This window comes from Bombus bifarius, unplaced genomic scaffold (assembly GCF_011952205.1).
Source record: "Bombus bifarius isolate JDL3187 unplaced genomic scaffold, Bbif_JDL3187 scf7180000007996, whole genome shotgun sequence".
In the NCBI taxonomy this organism is placed as follows: Eukaryota; Metazoa; Arthropoda; class Insecta; order Hymenoptera; family Apidae; genus Bombus; species Bombus bifarius.
Genome location: NW_022884376.1, coordinates 2,628,058 through 2,648,089, shown reverse-complemented (window position 1 = coordinate 2,648,089; position 20,032 = coordinate 2,628,058). Strand labels below are relative to the sequence as shown.

Below are 20,032 nucleotides of genomic sequence, written 5' to 3'. Positions count from 1 at the left end.
ATGTTGAGAGATACGAGCGCGTCAAAGGCAAGAAACACGTCAAGGCCATCGCCATTGGTATAGTGGAACGAATACCAGTACTGGAGCAACTGGAAGACGGATCGAATACGGTTCAAAGCAGATGCCAACCGCGAGCGCACGTTATCCGCTCCGAGTCTCGAGAAGCTGGCAACTTTTCTTGCGGTTTCGTGGTACACCGGTCGGTGTCTATTTCCGATACGTTACGTAGGTCGCATTTAAAAAGCGCTAACTTTCAAAATGGCGTATCCAGGTGGCATTGGTTCACGAAATCGGTCGAGGTGTACGCGTTGTCACGGGAAAATTGCCAGTCGATCCTCGTGCACTGCTTTAAACGATCACTTTGATCGTTCACCGCGGTTCCGTTAACCCACGACAGGCGATTACGATGTGATCGACGATTGTTTGATATTCTACGGATAATCGATCGATTCGATCTTGCTTCGATCTTGCTACCGATACCGCGTTAATATCCATCGATACCAGCGTACGAATTTCCATCTTATACTCGTAACACGCGTGACTCGTTCGGAAGTCACATTGATTCGTAAACTGCGAAGCAGAAAAAAGCGACGATGTTACAAACATCTTTCTATACAACGTGAAACTTGCTGTTATTTACGTCGCCTTCTTGCGATAAACAAACTCGTGGAAATAGGTCATTTGCTTTTCGAAAATCAAACGTTGATCGTTTAAGTTTCTCTACGAAATTGGAAAAAGATGGACTTGATCGTCGTTTGGCTGGCGTATCATATCGGTCGAATCAATTGTTCGTTAGTCGTCGTTCGCGACACGTTGATTCCGCAGATGAAGCGGTAGAAATTCCTCGTTCTTCTCGAGTACGTCTCAATATTCTCGGACGACGAGTTCGCAACCGTGGTTGCGAGAGATCGGTAATAGCGTCGGTATTGTTTACGCTTGATCGATCAAAAAATCGGTGAGAATTTTTCCATAATCGCACCGTTCGTGCAGGATCGTCTCTTATCTCGCGTGTGAAATTACACGTGAGAATGAATTTCCCTGGAATTCCATCGTATCTTCGACAAGCGAGATCGCGGTTCGAAACAGCTGGAGATTCTCGTTTTTGGATCTGCGTCAGGGTCGATGAAGAGAGGCATAGAAAAGCGTGTAGGCACGTGTGCAGCTTTCACGTATCTGTTGATGTCAGGAAGGTCTCACGCCGTCAAGGTCTCTCGAGGCAAACTGCAACCGCATTATGCAGTCGTTGTAGACATTTTTATGCAAATCCATTTAGTAGTGTGTCGTGCCATCCGTTCCACTAATCGAGCGCCGATGCATCGTGTTGGTCGCTCGCGCAGAAAATCACGCTGTGTCCGCTTTATCGGCTCCATCTTCTAAATTTACCACGCGTTACGTAATCTATACGTGTTTAGTTTCATGCGTGTCTTTCATAAACCTTTCCTGCATCGTTTCAGACGTACGTCTGTACACCGCGTGATTTGTATCCAACCAGTTGAAACGTGCGTCAATCTTCCGAGAAACCATCGATCGCCTCGAATGTTCTTTCTAATTCTAGCTTAGATCCGTAGAAACAGAGTTGGACTCACGGTCCAGTGTTACCGCGAAAAATCCGTCGAAACTTTTTGGATAAACCGAGGAAGCATCGGGAAGGTTCGTCGTCTTCTTTTCCTTTGCTTACCTACCAAGGACTCGGAAGGTTTCATCGGACGTTATGCGGTTGCACGAGACGTTTTTATGCAAATGCGACTGGCATTGTGCGTGGAATCATCGTCGGTTTGGTCGCTCGTCAATGGAGTCGAGATAAAGCGGCTTTCCTACTCGTCAGACGTTTTAATCGACTCCACCGGTAATTTATGGTTCAAGCTGACGAAGCTGTTCGTGAATCGTATACGTAATACGCATTGACTAGAATCGCCGTAGGAGAAATTAATTTTCAGTCGTGTTTATCGAACACAAATCGATATCCTCTCCGGTCGATTCTTTTCTTTTTCTCTTATCGTTTATTTTACTCTTCGACCGTGCGCCTCGAGGAGCCTTCCTCGTCGAAATCATAAATCCAAGCGGAGCGGTAGTTATCTTCGCGCTATTGCGTATAATTAGCGTTGACTTATTAACTCCACGATTTCCCATTATCCACTGGTATACCAGGCACGTTTCTCCTATTACAAGCTTGCAGATTCGTGTCCGACTATACAGATCTGTTTTCACGTTCGTGGGAAATCGTTCGGTCTAACCGATGACGAACCTACATCCAGATATTTGCGAGTTTTTCTTTTTCGCGTACGCTGCTCGTGTAATTGGGTTTTCGGAATTGAAATACGCGTAATCTTGCGTAATCGTGTTCGCCGCAGGAATGATAAAATTATCGTCGTGTATCGGCACGTATTAATTTCTTCGTGACGAAGATCGAGAATCGAATCTGTGTTCCGATTGGATGGAACGATGCGCGTGCGTCCCTGACCAAAGCGATCTTGCATATTAGTTAATATACACACGTATATCGGCTCGTGCGCACAATATATCGACTGTTCGCTAATATGGTTACACCGTGCATACCTTCGATCATATCGATACGCATATTCATCGACGCGACCAAGCTGTCCAACTTTCGTCCTTGTCATCGCGAACCAAGAAGGTATACGGCGTTGGAATTCGAAGTTAGATCGTCCAGACGCTATTTCACGTCGATAACACAACAAGCGATAATCGCTCGAGAGTCAAAGAGATTTCACACGCTGGTAAGAAATCGAGGAAATCTTGCGATTCAGCTTGGTTCGCTGGTAATAACTTCTTCGGCGTAGTAACACGTGCACGGTCGGAAAGAAGTAGAAATTTTATAAACGTAGTATTATTTACTTTCGTGCGTTTTACGTATTACACGCACGACTCGAAGTTTCACTCAACGCGATATTTCTATTCGATCGAAACGAATAGAAGTCGTTTCGATCTCGCTTTATCGTTCGAGACGGCGATAAGGACAGAAAATGAACGGTTGCTTTGCAATTAGAAGCAAATTAATTTTTGAGATCTTGATACGACGCATCTACCCGCAGCTCGTATCTTTCTACAGGTAAATACAGTGCTGATGTAGCTTCTCCTCGTGCCGGAGTGCGAGCCAGATTGTAATAATAACATAATAATAGTGGATCAAGCGTTCGTGTAACCTTTGTTATCGATCTACGAGCGATCGCGGTTCAAGTTGAGTGAGTAATTGCTACGGGCATTTGCTTATCCCCGGTCTACGTATTAAGTCGGCCATAGTACACGGCGTGGCGCGAAGTAATACGATAATATCCGCCAAAGAACTTGGAATGTCGAATAGTATCGATGGAGGAAAGCCGTGGATCGATTATCGGTGCTTACGAAAATAGAGCTGCGGTTATTCGCCTGTGCACAATTCATCGAGATGGACGATAATCTGCGAGAAAACTTTGTATTCGATCGAAACGCCACAGATTTATATCTTCGACGATCTAATGGAGTGGCTCGTGAGAGAAACTGAACGCGCATTACAAAAAATGAATCAGACGCTAGTGAAATTTCAAAGTGTTTACGCGACGTAAATTGCGCCCTTTGTTCTATCAATTTTGTAATTTACGCAGCAACTTGACAATATATGAACGAAAAGAGAAGAAGAAAGAAACGTAGAAACGGAAGCGGAATGGAGATTGCGTTTGATCGCGGTTCGGTCCACGCGAGGAAACAAAAATGGCATCGACGCAGTGGTTCGTGTCGAGCTACGATTTATCGCCTCGCGTGCGTTGTCACCCCGTTCTACGTTATATCACTCGGTCGTAAAGCCCTCTAGTTCTCGTTCACCCGATAACCTTTCGAGAAATTCCTTCCCTTCGCTCCACGTGACAGCCGTACGCATATTCCGCGCGCGATACGCTCGCGGACTTGCGTCCAATTCGAGACAAATTTCCAGATTAAAATTCTCTGTTAGGACGCGCGACTCGTTACCAAAGTTGGAGATCGTCGCGAACCATCTTTCGTTCGTGCGACTGCTATCGTTAATAGTGGCGATTGGAAGCCAAATCGTACGTTGGAAAGAATTTTTGAAGCTGAGATAGAATGAATCATCGATGAAAAAATTGAAAGGTAAAAAGAGTCGGGAATCGACAATTTCTTAGTGGAACTTGGACGCGTTAGTAAAGACTTTAATTAAGAAGGGACTTTATCGAATTTGTCGAGAAGCTTTCGTTCGTCTGATTCGCGGTTTATCCGTCCGGATTAACAGACCGAATCGTACTCGCTAATAAAGTATAATTGACACGTCGACGTTACACTATACAAGATTGTCGCATTAATTACGCGATACGGTTTTCGCTGCAAAGTTATGCGCAAATGTAAGTATCTCTTCTTATCGATTAGTCGTCGAGCGTACGGGTCTCGCGACGCTATAAGCGTAATAAATGTACCGACGATCGTTCGTCCGGGTCGCGAACTAACTATAGCCAGCGTAATTGCTAATTACTAATTAGACCAGCGAGACCTGTATTACGACAGTGTGACAATAATTTCTAATCCACTTGCAAACCAGTTTTCAGTAATTGCGTCTAAAGATATATCGTTGCAAGATTCTCCAGTAATATTGTCTTATATCTTACAAGACTTTCCTCTTTCCATCTCGAACGATTTATAGAAAGGAGGAGCTTATCGATGCGATTTATGACGCAATTTATCGAACATCTAATAATATCGGACGACAAATGAACTTGTGGAATATGCCATTTGTTCTTGGCGATCGAACGTTAATCGTGTCCTTATGTAACGAGATGATAAGTCGACGAAAAGCGCAGTTGTTCGATTTCGCTTCCGAGAGACTCGATCGATAAGAACGAACTTTTCTCAAAGTCGGACGGAATTCAAATCTAAAATCTTGAAAGAATCGCAGTTGAGCGCGGCAGTGTACGTATGTGTACAAAGATAGTCGTAACGAGCGGTAACGTAGGTAACCAGAATGCACATCGGTTAATCGACACGCACTGAGTGATTTTCCCCTTTCATATCACACCACTCTTAATGAATTCGCCTTTTTTTATACTTTGATCGGTACCACGTTCCATTCTTGGGAACTTGGAACCCCTCGCCAATCGTGTTCGTTCTTACTGTACTGTAGGCGTTGCCAATCTGCGAGAAAGAATAATCAACGAGGAGAATATCGTGTGTAGAAGATTAAGAAAAAATCCGACAAAACGCGATCGATTCTCACCACTGCTGATCGAGTCCCGAGGACCAAAAGATATCCGTGTCCTTGATGAACCACGCTTCGGTAGAAGGAAATCCCAAATATTTTCTATTTTCTCACTTTTCCTTACCGAACGTTTGACAAAACGTATTAGCCATCCATCGTCTATTCTCTCATAAGCGCATTCGTCTTGCGAGACAATATCACCTTAGATACATCTTTAAGGATCTCCTTTCACCGTGGCAAAAAGAGGCGCATAATAGGATGAGTAACGACAGGAGACCAGCCGGTCGTGATCGTTGCGAAAACTTGTAGGCTCGACGTGCCAGCCAAAGATTTATTAAGCTGCATACTATAAGCGCGTGCCGCTCGATGGCCACCACCTTTTTTTCCTTGCAATTCGCTCGATGAACGTTATTTCCATGGAATTGTGTTGAACATCTACCACGCCTTGTTTAGCTCGTTTTATGAATTACGGCGTCTCTGTGTCGCTATATAAAGCCTCTTGTCTCCTTTATAGCGTGTACTTACTTACGTACGTTGTACGTTTCGTCGTATCCCCCGAAGAATTATAACATCGTGCACGGAATTTCTCACGTGGCGCACGCGACTTTCGTTCGCGCTCGCCTTTCAGCCGTACCGTTATCGAAACGAAGCGGTTAACCGTTTGCAACCTGCTATCTTCTATGGAAATGATACAGTGACAAGGCGCGATGGACGATAGAAAATGCACGGAGATAATGGCATCGACTGCAGGTCAATTCGAAGATGCAATCCTTGTTAAAAGTTTAAAGTCCCCCAGGCGGAAGACCCGTTAGCAAAATGGATTCGTACGTTCCCTTCTCTGGGTTTCCTCTTCGCGATATATTCGTTTTGCCGTGCGATACATTCGAGAAAGTAATCAGAATCGACCCAGCCTTAGCGCGAACGGGCTAATTCGTCGTTTCCCAGAAGTTCGACCGATTTTCGAGATCGTGCCAGATTCCGATCATCGAATCCACCATATCCGTTTCCTGGATAGAAGTATCCGGTACTAGAAACGCACCTACGTCGCCGAAAGTTCAAACGGAATTTCTCTTTTTCGCTTTGCAAAATATGGCGAGGAAGGACCCACGCGTTTTTCATTTTTAATGCCGATGACTTCACTCGTAAGCACGAAGACATTAGGCGAGCGAATGTAACTCGAATTCGATTCCGCAAAGGCGTTGACATCCTTTCGATATCCTCGTAGATCGCGAGCACGTTTTCGGATTCGATCGATGTGGAAAAAGTAGGCGGACGAGGCATCGAGGAAGGCGAGCCGAGCCAAACGCCGATGCTAATTGCAATTTCCTTCGTTTCGGTCGCCATCGCTGGCTCGTCGTGCGACAGCAATGGCGTTCCTTAAATTGTAATACAATACCGTGTTATGTATCGCTGATCGCGCCCGAAAACTGCACAATCGATTAACATCGAATTCTACGTGACGTAAATTTCGTCTTTCGCATAAAGTGCGCCAGCAACGGCCGTACATGCCGCCTCTCGTTACGTAGAAAGGTCATCAATTAAAATATTACGAAGCTGTACCAGTTGTTGAGCGGCGTTCGGAGTCACACGCGGACATTCTATGCGAACGAATCAAGGTATACTGGTATTGATTAAAAAATGTACGAAATATCCAGGTAATCGTTGAGATATCGAAAGGCGACCTTGCGGTATTAATTACGGCTCGACCGTGGACGACGTTCGTCTTGAGGTCAGACATAACGGACACTTTCTTCAAAATTGTCGTCGCCGTGAGTCAGCTCGACGATTACTCGATTACCGTGGACGAGCGATAACGCTGCGAGTTACAGCTTGTCAATGAAAACGTGATCGAAAAAGGTTATCGTCGGATATGTTTCGTGTAAACGTTCGTTGAAACGTTTCTACGTTGACATCTAAATTTAGAGGGAGAGAGCCATTTTAAAGCTGACGAGGTCAAAACGTGGTCGATATCGGCACAAAATTACGATAACTATGCTAATTCGCGGTTAACGTGGTGACGCATCGGGGAACAGCAAACGCTCAACAAGTGGGTGTCTCTACTTTCACCATTATCGTAACGGTATACCCCTGTATTCTAATTCCTCTGCGTGTCACCAGTCTGTTGGCCGCGTGTATCGAGTTCTCTCGCGTATTATATTATATTTTCCTTACGATGTGCGCCTGCACGTTCGTTTTCTATTTAGAAATGTAGCTTGCTCGTAATATCCTTGTCGTAGTACGTATCATTACGTACGTATTATCCGCTTTATCACCATGCACGTCGCTTGCCATGTATACGTAGAAAATATCAAATTTGTGAAAACGACCGAATCGAACCACGCGGCCCTCGTTGTTCGCAGAACGAAACGCACAATTTTCAAGAACAGTTTCGACGAGTAACTTGCAAGTATCGTGAACGGGTAACGGTGAAATAGAATCGAAAGTATATACACGATTATCGTTAATTATAAAACAATCCAGAATCGTGCATACATCTGCATCGTGTATGAATAGTTTCTCTCTTGTGAAACGTTGTTAGGCCATCCGAATGCCAGGTTTATCGTCTAAATACCAGCTCATTTTTCCCTCTCGTCGAATACTTCGCGAATGCATCAGATATTCATCGTTGGCAATCACGCGTTCCTCGATGAAACCGAGCCTCTCCGAAGTCAAACGGAAACTCCTTTTTGTAAATTTCTCGATCCCATTGGCCAGCTATATAATTAACGCGAAATTTTTGATAAGACACGCAACTTATCTCTACGGTAATTTATGTAACCGCGCGTAGCTGTAAATTAATAACGATATAATTGAACCATAGGAATTCGAAGGAAGGATATTCCAAAAGAATGTTTACAACATCGTCGCTTGTCCTATTTCTTACTTTTAATCTATGGAATTGCGTGGCTCGTAAACGGTTCAACGTCGACCGTCTGATTAATCGTACACGATGTTTATTCTCTTGATCGTGCGAGCGCGGCATTGTCCGGAAATGCACCGGTCTGTACCGGGTCGTGATAAAAATTGGAACGGTTTTGTGGAGTGAAAAATTGAAAATCGCCAAAGCGAGACCGAACGTTCGATCGTTTCACCTTTCCAGCGAATCTCTCTGCCCGTCGTCGTGAACGATTTGGCAAGAGGCAGCAACGAGGCTCGCAGTCACGGAATACCGAGCGAATACTCGATCGAATTTTCGTGGAAACGTTTAGCATTTTCGCGAGACTGACGGTTGTGCAAACGCGGCTGTCGTTATTCCGAAATTTCCATCGAGTTCTCCCGATCTGGTTTTATGACTCTAGGATCGCGTTCGTTTGCGAAATCGCGTTGTGCTCCGTTTGTTTCGGTAAGAAGGCGATCGTGAAAGTATAGTACGCGGGCCAAGATGCAAGGAGGCCAGAAATTATCCTGCCACAAGTCATATTAACGTTATTTCTTGATCTTCCTCGAAATTTCTTAAATCGTCGCCTCGTTCACCGAAACATTTACGATTTTCTGCTCGCCTAACCGTATCGCGGATCGTGCGCCGCCGTCTGTCTTTTTTTTTTTCTTTTATATATCGCAAGCGAGAATTTGCAAAAATAGTACTCACGCGTTTTACGTTTATAAGAAATTTCACGATTAGACGATCTACAGTCGTAGGCTTCTCTCTCGCGTGTTTGCGCATTCGAGCAACGATTCGATCTAGTGCACGCATGTCGCTGCAGAAACGATTAATTATCGTTACGCGTTCGTCAAGCAACGTCTTCGGGCCTGACAGGCTTTCCCGATGCGATCCCCGACTCGACCGAGGGCGAATTAATTCCCAAGCCGTACGGATCCGCGCACACTTGCGAATTGTCGCTCGTGTGATTTGTAGGATAGTGGTTTCGACCCAGGCGACACAGTTTTATTAGTTCCGGAACATCGAATCGTTTGATTGCAAGTTAATTCTTAACTATCGATAGGCTGTTGGTCTCTAGGAGCAGCGTGGTCCTCGTTTCGCTGCTACGATTTGATCGACAGTTTTAGAAACTCTGGTAGTTGGGTACCTTCGATGATAAAAGAAACTGTCGAACGAAATTAGTCGGAACTGTTTTGTAAAAAATAGCCAGTGGTTAAAAATTATTCGACGATTGGGATTAGAATCTCAATTATCGCGGTTCTATGTCGCGTACTTCAAAAGAGCGAGATTGAAATGCGTGTGCTTGGTCGTGTGTACGATCGAATCAAACTTGATAAAACTTTGAGAGTCTACAGAACCGTTTGGTAACGCGTTCGTCGTAAGCAAAGATTCCAATACCATTTTCGGAACGCGTCTCTTTGTATACGTATCGCGAAAGAGAATAGCGCACCTATACAAATTAGTCATCGAGTGAATTTCAATCGAGCCAGTCGGTTAAGTCACTGCCACGAAACAGATGCAGTCGGTCGATGTGACCGCTGAAACAATTAATCGAGGAACAGCAGAGATAATTAAAAATGCGTGTATCGCGCGAACGTGCGTTGCTTTCTTGCACTGTAAGCCTCGCCGTAGATCATCGAACCTCGCGAAATTACAACAAGAAGAGTGACGAAACCACGTAGAAAACGTTTTTAGCATTATTTCCTGCAGCGTCCCTCGTCCGCCAGAGAAACCGGATATTCATTCACGCAGAACGATAGAACGAGTTTCGATAGATCGGAACAGAACGTGCGATTTTCCAATTTCGAAAAGATCCAGGAACTGACCTTGCCGGCCGAACTAAAAAACCACGCGGATTCCGTGTCAGTGGGTTAACCGTGCGAGCTACGCGAACGCTCGGTTTCTACGCTTCGCCGTGTTCTTTTTAACGTTTAGAAAATTGCTGCTTATCGATCACGGATTAACGAACACGACGAATCGATTATGCCAAACGATTATCCGCCAGTATACCGTCCTTTTCTGCAAGGCCGCGGTGCAAATGCTAAATCTCGAACCATAAACACGCAAAATTTATCGCCCATTCAAGGATCCGCGCACGGTGTAAATCGCCGAAGTGACACCGAGGTGTGAAAACTTTCGTAGCTTCCCCGACCGTTTACCTGTTAACATCAGGAAGTTGACTTGCCACGGATAAAAAAGACAAGATAGGCGCGGTGGCTTACAAAAGTATTCTGACGCTTGAAAATTTATCGCGAGCCACTGTATATTTCGTAAATTCGTATATTACGAACCTTCTCGGCAAGGATCGACGCGACTCGTTATCTAAGATCGTAACTAATCTCAACATCCGTGAGTTATCCTTGAATTCGCCCGTGGATCGATCGCACACGATAATATCTGCAAATAGGCGTGTACTTGGTAAACGAACGATCATAACGTCGTTGCCGAGAAACGATTATTCGGTAGATTAACATCAAGGTTCTCGCGTTTTTAAACAAAATGCAAGACGAACGCGTTTACATTGTACTTGCAACGAGTTCAATAGCGCGCGTGTAATTTCGATCGATCGTTGAACGATCGTCCGATAAATCACGGGACAAACGAAAAAAGAGAAATGGAAGGAAAGGAAGAACGGAAGCGAGAGCAAAGAGCGAACAGAATCTAATGCATTATCGCGAGCCAAATGCGCCTCGCTCGCGCAGATTCTGACCGTTAAGCCGTCTGACACGCGCGCAACCACCCACGCGAATCGTCCTTCCCGACAGCTCGTTTATCTCGCCTTTTTCGCTCTGAAGATCACCCTGCTGACCTAGAGAACCGAGTGGGTGTATCCTTCTTTTTCCCTGCCATCGTTATTCCAGCGACAATTAATGCAGTCTGCTGGCAGGTATCACCTTGACTTGGCGCGAGTCAGCAGAGTTATGGTAGCTTTTTTCTGCAGGGACGCGTTTCGAATCGAAATCGCCTCCTCTCGGGTCTCGACTTTTTGCAGCGTCGAATTTCGATAGCTTGGGAGACGGAGACAGAGACAGAGAGAGACAGAGAGAGGGAGGGAGAGAGAGAGAGAACGTGGGTCGAGAGCGATTAGCAAGGTCCTCGGTGCCTCTACGACGAAATTCCACCGTCGGCTGTCGAGTAACGTTGACTAAAATTAGAAAGTATCATCGAGGAGTACTTGTACCGCGAAAAATCTATTTTCGAATGTATATATTGGGTAATGCAGCGCGCAATACGTTACGAAGTGACGGTTCCAGGAAATTTACTTTCGACGATGGGAGATCAGTGGCCCCTCATTGGGTCATGCAAATTTAGACCGAGTGAACGTCTATTCTCGAATGCGTAGCCCAGGCCGAGAGAGAGAAAGAGAGGATCTATCCTGTGTGCCTCTCTACCACGACAATAGGGCTGAATTAGCACCACTTTGCGCTCTTTGAACAACCAAACAAGTGGCTCCACTAGCTGAATCTCGAAAAAAATCCATCCATTTCTCTCGGAATTGGTTTATCAACAACTGCCTTGGAATAGAAAGGGCTCGAGCAGACGATGCACAAAGGCAGAAATTGTCGCGGAATATCGCTCATCGTGTCGTGAATTCGGGTACTGTAGTCTCGTGTACTCGGTTGCTCCAACAGGCTTAGTCAGACTGTAACAATGTCCTGTTTTCGAGGAGTGGAGAATTAAACTGATTGTACAATTACGTCAAACTGGTGCATATTTTTATCCTAATTTTCTAATTTTTCCTTTTCTACATCGTATTCGTACGTCGTCCTGCGACGTAGAACGTACGTACGATGTGTTATGAAATAATTTCTTGGCGAAGATTCGAATTGTCGGTCTGACTAAGAAAAAAGAGAAGAAAATGGTCGTAAATTCAAGTTGACGCGTAGCAGATGTCGGTGGTACCAGAATTATACGTTGAAATCGTTGTCATAAAGATAATCGCCTCCTCCACGTCGGTATTGTTCGCGCTATTAATCTCACGGCTATCGTTAACGCAGCGAAGAAACAGAAGAACGCGATATTAAGGCGAAGATGAACGAAGCTCGTTGTTGCGAGAAACATGTGCGTTCCGAAAGCAGGTCATCCGCCTCTAGCTCGATTTTACTATTTTCGACCGCTGCATTGCCACTTCTGAGACGAGCCAATTATTCGGCCGGGGATCTAGAGGATCTAGGATAGCCGGTCGCGCGTTTTCCACGAAACCAAGTTCGTATTTCTCTACTTTGCTTTGTACGGAAGACTCTTAACGGCTTCATTGTGAACAGCATAAAGCGTAAACAGTCATTAGAAGCTTTAACCTCGAGAGTCAACTAGCGGAAATACCGGTGAATCTGCGTTTCCTGTCATAGCTTTCTACGCAGGAAGGAGCGCTCATTGTCGTTTCGTTATGACGAATTTCGGCGAATATCTTCTCGCCGAAAGATTAAAACGATAGCGACTGTTCAACCTTTATGATCTCGCAGCGATCTGCTGGCTGATGAAAAAGTTCTTGCGTCATCTCTTTATTGCTCTTCTCGAATGATTCATGTACGCTGCTTCTTTCGAAGCAACTTGCGTCCGAAAGCTTGTCCGAGAGTCTGTGAAAACTCGAACGTTCTACGATCCGAGGTCTACGTTTGAATCGAGTTTGGCTTAGTTTTCACTCGTATAAGTTTGAGTCACGTGTCCTTTCGTTCCTAAAGCAACCTGTACGATAAAACGTACGAAAACTTTCGAAACGTGGAATATTCCGAGACATAAATTCTACCGATCGTAGTTGGTGTTTGTCGTTTGATGCATAGAAGCGCAAGTTCATCGGAATTCTCTCGCGGAATCGTTTCAGCTGGAACGATAGTTTTCAAGCAGCGATGTATAATGCATCGCGCGCATCCCGCCCGATCCGCGCGCTGAATCGCGATTTTTCATTTAACACCCGTGTTCTCACGAATCGACGACGCGACAAACAGCCTCTTCGTGTTCTCCAAGCGTTCATTTGTCGTCGTGGCAGACCGATTCGATTCTCGTAGCGAAAGGAATGAGAGTGGCTGTTGGTGCTGCAGCGGTTCGACGAATTGGTTCGGCCGTTCTAGCATGGGCGAGGCCTAGAACGCGCGTGCACCAACACATTTCTCACTCTCTTTAAGCGTGTTGACTGCATTCACACGCTTTTTTGCCTGCACACAAACCGGTAGCTTAAAGCCCATACTGGTCACATGTGTCTACATACTGCGGCGCACACTTGTACCGGGTGTTTGTCAAGAAAATATTCGTTTGTTCTTGAACTAGATTCAGAGTAGAAAATTGGTACGATTATTAACGATAGATTTATTCGCTTGCGTAGAGGAATTTTGCCGTTTAATTTCCTCGCCAGCGGTTTGTATCGATAGAGCGGAGGTAATTTATTTATGTATGATAATTTACTTTTTTGCGTTGAAAGCGTTTAATTTTGACACGGAAGTACACGATGAAAGGAGATACGAAAGAAAGAAGAGCGGTGGAAAAATAAACGATGAGATACTTTCCCTCGTTAGCTAACGAAGTGTAAACGAGAATTTCTTTTCTTCGGTCCATTATCGATGATTTTTGTTAAAAGACGCGAATTTTTATTTTTTCATTGCGAATATTTGATTTCGGTGGAGGGTCGACGATATCAAAGATACAAATTTTCTCCATTTAGCTAATTTAGTGGAAAAGAACGGAACTCGGCAATGGTTCGACCGAATGTGTTTTCGTCCTACCCCCAGTGAGCGACGCGCGTCAGTGGTGGGACGATCTACCTGGGTGTCGCTACCCTCTTTGCAATTTTTGTCGAACGGAATTATACGAAATGTTCGCAATTTTATATTCACCTGGGAAGTTTTTAGCATCCGTACGTATATTATCGATTTTTTGCCAATTTTATCGCGCGATTATTTATGCTTTACGGTCGAACGATTTATTTGAATCCATCGAGAGAAAACAGTTTATGTAACAGCAGTTCCTTGATTCTTTCTACTAGCTGTAATTTTTCAGTCAGGCGGATTCAAACGATCGTAGTACGGTTTATTTATTTAATTAAACGCCAAGTAATTTTACTGTACGATTTTACTGTAGCGTATGTGTACTAAATATTATTCCATCGTATTATAAATTGCGATCAAACTGTCGTCGAGTAAGTTCGATACAACTATTCGGTCGATCTTCGATTTACAATGTAAATTCTTTAATTAGATACGATTAAATACGTATGAGACCGAGTCTGAAATTCTTTAGGCTTAGGCGATCTATTCAAAGCAAGTGTATCTCTCTGTGTACTACGCAAGTACTTACATTCTTCTCCGTGCCACCACTGTGTCGAGCTATATATACTTGGTATGGCCTTCGTTCTCTCAGTCGCATGACAATCATACCTCTCGATCCATTATTGGCAGCCGTTATTGGGTAACAATGTTTTGACTAGAGCGTACGTTCGATACGTTCGACGATATAAATTTCAATAAAATAAATATCATTGATAAAATTAACGATACGCAAAACCGTTTTTGATCTTCAATTATTGAAACAATTGGTCGGTTCATTTGTTAAGAGAAGATCCCTCCCCCAGTCGAACAACTCTTATAAAACAATTCCAGACACGCGCACAGCCCTCGATCATCCGTCGCGGCCACTTTCTTCTAACTGGAGCTCCTCCTATCCGGTAATTGACCAATGATGTAATTCTTCGAATTGAAAAAATTAGCCTCGTTGCCGCGTGCCTCGAAAATCTTTTCCAGACCAAGAACCATCGTTTAAGATAGATTGTTTCATTATATAGTTGCAAATAGCGCTCACTTTAAATAGATATGTCTGAGTCAATTCTGATTCATGCAGATATCTCGAGATTATTACATTTCAGGTTATATTTATTCCTTCTTTTCCTTTTTTTTTCTTTTTTTTAAAGTAAATTTAGTTTTCAATAAACCGCGGATATTTGCGCGAATCTATACGTCTATGAACGAGAAATAAGTAGAAAGTTTCACTCGTTAAATGTTAAAAAGGTACGCCCTGCTTTCCATATTTTATATAATTTCGAATCTTGTTAATTAAAAAGGCGCGTTTGAATTTTCCACGATGGCATAAAAATCCGCGAATGGTATGTAAAATTCGCTAAAACTTCTCGCTTTATCGCTATAAAACGAAATAAAAAGGTCGATATTCGTGAACTGCGGATTATCTCTCGCTATTACTAGTCGACGATGACACAATCCGTGCGAATTCTTACGTCACGTTATCGAGCAGGAACTGTATCACGGAAATTCCAATCGAGTTTAAAGTGGCAATCGTATCGTGATTAATGGTTTTTCTATACGTCTTAAGCTGGCGATACTTCTCGTTCAAACGCGGGAGAAATTAATCGGCGCGTTGCATCGACCGGCTCCTCCTGCTCGTGGCCACTCGAAATAGTCCGCTCTCTTCCGCCTCGACAGAATGGTCTGGCTTGTGATCGATGTAACGACGCTCATTGTCCCGTAATGAGTCTGGGAGGGACAGGATGCTCGTGTACGCGTATTCTCAACAGATACATGCACGAATCGATGTATGAAACGTACAGTTCGATAGACGCGAAACTTCTGAATCCTATTAAGCGGAGAAACTTTGATCGACTCGTATCGATATTTCCCATTTATTACTTTGCAAGTGGCGTTTAGATATTATTATTCTACGCACTAGATACGTACGTATTATCGTTCGGTTTAAATGATCGGAAACATTGTATTTCTCGAATGAATTTAGCTTCCACAGGGGCGAAAAGATTTTTCAATCGACTCTTCTTTCTTATTGCTAAGAAATAAAATATTTGATACTCGACTATAAGTCGCAGCGTTCTACGATGGTCCATTCGATGGCGTGAAAAATATGTATGAAAATTTGTCAAGCTAATAGATTTATACGGTGACCCAATATTTCTGAAATTAAACACTCGTAAATACATAGTGGACGTTTAGTAAAATTATGGTAACGAAGGTATGCAGAAAAAGAAAGTGTATCATCTTGTAGTATCGACGCATCGTTCTTCGAGCACGACCAGTCTCCTCTCATCTCTCTCTCTCTCTCTCTCTCTCTCTCTCTCTCTCTCTCTCTCTCTCTCTCGTCCATTGGAACGACTCGCCTTGCGATCGAATACTGATTCGGATTCGATCGCGGACGACTCGTGGGACAGAGAAATATGGTCTATCGGTATTGGTAATGGGTTCAGTAACAGGTTCGACCGCGTTGAACATGACAAAGAGGCGTTTGCTTTTGTGAGTCGTGCTCGTTTAAACGAAGGACGGATGATAAAGCGGAATCCGATTAAGCTTAATGGAGAGGGATTTAATCAAAAGACGGAGAAGATGGGGAGGGGGTAGAGAAGGAGTCGCGGATATTCAGGATGAAGAATGAAAGTTTGCGAGGCAATTAGAGGCAATTTCCGGTCGGCAGGGGCTCGAGTGATTCGCGCGGTGGAAACATTCGCGATCCTTGGTCGTTTTTCTCTCGAACACCGTTCACGAAGCATACGAAGAGACAAAGAAAGAGATAGAGTAAGAAGAGAAGAGGGAAGAAGAGAGAGAGAGAGAGAGAGTAAGAGAGGCAGAGGCAGAGGCAGAGGCAGACTGTTTCTGTTTGAACCCTTTGCTCGAACGACTTGTAATTTTGTTGCTGTCCGGTCGGCGAGTGATACATTAAAAAAAGCAGCAGGCTCGATCGTTAGCCTAATATTAACATCCATAAAGTGCAATCGCGTGTAGCGCGAGACGCGCGAGCCCTCGTACGTCTGGTTCGTATCAAATGTTTAATTACAATATAAAGCGGCGAGCGAGCGGTTGCGGTTGCCGGTGCTGCAAGGCATTTACTTTTGGCCGAATAAGGCCGGTTTTAAAAGCCGTTGCAACGGGGGATGCGCGCTGTGTACTCGTATTTCGCGCCAATTTATAATCTTGCTCGCTCCGATGTCTTCGTATCGCAGCGGCGGAAAGAGGACAGGGAAACGTTGCGAGGCGAAACACGAAGGCTGCGAGAGAATCGAAAAGAAGCGAAGGCGGAGGGTGGCGAAAACGAAGGAAACGAAGCGGAGGCCGTTCGCGATCGAACGGGTACAAAACGCCAGATGGAAGGGAGAAAACGGAGAGAGACAGACCGGTATAATTACGCAATTTAGATTCAGTTTTACGATTCCGGTTTGACTTTATTAAAAGCGAGAGTGGGCGTATACGCGAATTCGCCCTTTCTCCGATCGAGAGTAATATCAGTACCTCGCCGGTCGTGAAAAAACTTGGTCACAGAGATAACGCGCTTCTCGTTTAAACGAGAAGTTGGTATATACGTCTCGAACGGGCATCGCTCTTATACCCGCGATGAGCTGATGAGAATCGTCCTGGATATAAAAGGGACTCGTAACGCGAGCCGCGAACGCGTATCTTCGACCATTCCTTTTCTTTAATCGCGTTTTCATCTACCGATCTATTAACCGAGAAAACACGCTCGTGGATGGTCGCGGAACTCGCAGATTTTCTTTTTCTCTCGTTTCTCTCTCTCTCTCGCTTCGAACGTTCTACCGTGAAAGAAGCTCGATCTTATCGCCGGACATTATCCCGCTACGTATCGTCGTTTAAATGTATCATAATTTGCAAAGGAAACGGCTTACGCGATAGAAAGAAACGGTGTGACGACTTTGTGCGTTCGATGATCGTTAAGAGCGTGGTTACGCGTATACTTGCGCGTAACTCTGCTTGAGCGGAAAGTCGCGAGGAACGTTCGACTTGGACAAAACGAACGCACCGAATTCCTGAACGAGGCGCGCGCGAGCCACGTTACACCGGAAAAAGAATTCGCAATATGATTAACGGTACGCTCGGCGTGGAGCTCATCGACTACCGGATTCTTCCCAATCATACCGATCGTATCGTCGATCCTGGGTGATCGCACGCTCCGCACCGGATCATCCGACTCTGCCTGATTCCCTTGAACCGTCGATTATTCGGTCGAGAAGAAAGAATCTCGCTCGCGTCGCTTGCCCCGCGTCTACCGATTGCTCTCCTCTTCCGAGCCATTCCGAGAACGACGATTAGAAAAGATCGGCGTCGGGTGTAAGCTTGGCTGTTGTAAACCGAGATTAAATTGCATTGTCCGACCCGTTACTGTGCCAGCGATAATTGCCACGCCGGCGTAAGGTTACCAACGAGGTCGCGGGTTAAGCACAGTGGGCAACCACGAACTCGTGCAACACATTACAATTTTCGTTTGCCTGGCCCCGACGAATCGATACTCTCGCGGTTACCATCGTCCGGCTATATGGCTCGATTTAAACTTCGATTAAACTTGTTGGCTTTGTTGGAATTCATCGAAGGCGTGGATCGAAGCGAAAACGTATGGGTCGATGGAATATAGTTGTACTTTACAAAAGCCACGTGGTTATTACCCACTACCAGACTCCGGCTGCACGATTCTTCGGATTATTGGATATCCCAGTCAATCCGATAATTTCCTTTCATCGATCATCGAGCTTTTAATTTCCGGACAATTCGCAGAATTTCCGACGGTCCATGCGGTTGAAATTTGTCTTCCAAGGTTTTCCAGCGCCGAACAATTTTCACGGTTTCCACTTTTACATGTACAACGTGTGAAAGATATTTGGACGTATTGGAACTTCGTCACGAAATTTCCAGTCGTTTACGATTTGTCGATCTACTGTTTGTATTCTATCGATCCATCGATATCGTCGAAACAGATATACGATGGTATCTGTGAATCGCGCGCGTTTCCATTAAATATAAATTACGATACGAGACGCGTAAATCGATACCGGAAGCTAGGATTCTTGTCGCGACTGTTTATCGTTGCTACACGTTTATCGACCATTTGCCATGTCTGATTGCAGCTACCTGGTGCGTCTCCCGGAGCTATTTCGTCCGTGGTTGCTCCCGTGCTGTTGAAGTATCGGGTCTGCAGGCCTCGATTGTTGCTCGCTGGCTCCAGAGCGGAGATCGATCCAGCCGCCGATGTTGCCCTGTTGCACGGAGAAGTTTTGCTGATCGAGGACTCCGCGAGACAGTACGATCCGATAGGAGGTGAGTTTCCACCGCTTCGATCCGACTTTATTCGCCGAAGAAGTCGGTTGCTCTCTACGCTATCACCGTTATTGACGCGTATGTCGATAGCTGCTACGCTCTGACCGGTGAATCAGTGACGCGATCGTCGGTTTTTTGTTTCTTCGTGTTACAGATACGGACAGACGATACAGAGCTACGGAGAAGCTTCTTCATGCCGAGGAGGAGTACCACGAAGCTCTGTGCAGCGCGAAGGAGCTGTACGCAAGGCCGCTGGCGCGAAACTATCCCGAATTTCACGATGTTATCTTTCAGCCGCTCGCGGATCTCTCGGTGGTCACTTCCGAACATTGTCAAAGGGTGAGTGCGATTTAAAGAATTTTGAATCGAAGTCGCGAACGTCCTTGGAGAACAATATGCGCCAGTTTTCTACACGAATGGTAGAGCTCTTCTTATCGACCGCTTTCTGACCTAATCGCAAGGCTGACTGAAGCTCTCGGTTGAGAGATGGCGGCACTCGAATCGAGCCACGTTGTTCAAGTTCGCGCGGCACCTGTTACTTCGACCACGTTGTGCCTTTCTCCTGGCGTGTCGCAATTACGCTTCGCTCTTCGATCCGCGCAACCTTTCGCGAAAGGCAATTCCTCACGATGGCGGATGCGACGATTTTTCGCGTTAAACGCGTATCTCTTCTTTGCATTATTTTTCGTCTAAAAAAAAAAAAAAAAAAAAAAAAGGAAAAGGAAACCCTATGCCTTCGAGCCTCCTTGTGGAGGATTTAGATTGCGCACGAACGTTTCTTTCTCGTCGTTTTTGCATCTTTTATACTCCGATATCGATTATTCTTTCAACGGTGAAAAGAGCTCTTAACGTTGGAAGAAGGTCGAAAGAACCTTTTCCCCTGGAAGAAACTTTCCAACGGAGAAATAC

The 20,032-nt window shown here is 44.9% G+C and overlaps 1 protein-coding gene across 2 annotated transcripts in view; it reads left to right on the top strand.

The window, feature by feature from the left end:
* Positions 1-20,032, top strand: part of LOC117205867 (rho GTPase-activating protein 20-like) — a 178,646-nt gene that overhangs the window by 21,476 nt on the left and 137,138 nt on the right. For both annotated transcript variants that reach the window (XM_033444657.1, XM_033444656.1), the window contains exons 2-3: positions 18,934-19,123; positions 19,278-19,462. In XM_033444657.1, the coding sequence (XP_033300548.1) occupies positions 18,934-19,123; positions 19,278-19,462 (375 nt within the window). The remainder of the gene's footprint in view (positions 1-18,933; positions 19,124-19,277; positions 19,463-20,032) is intronic.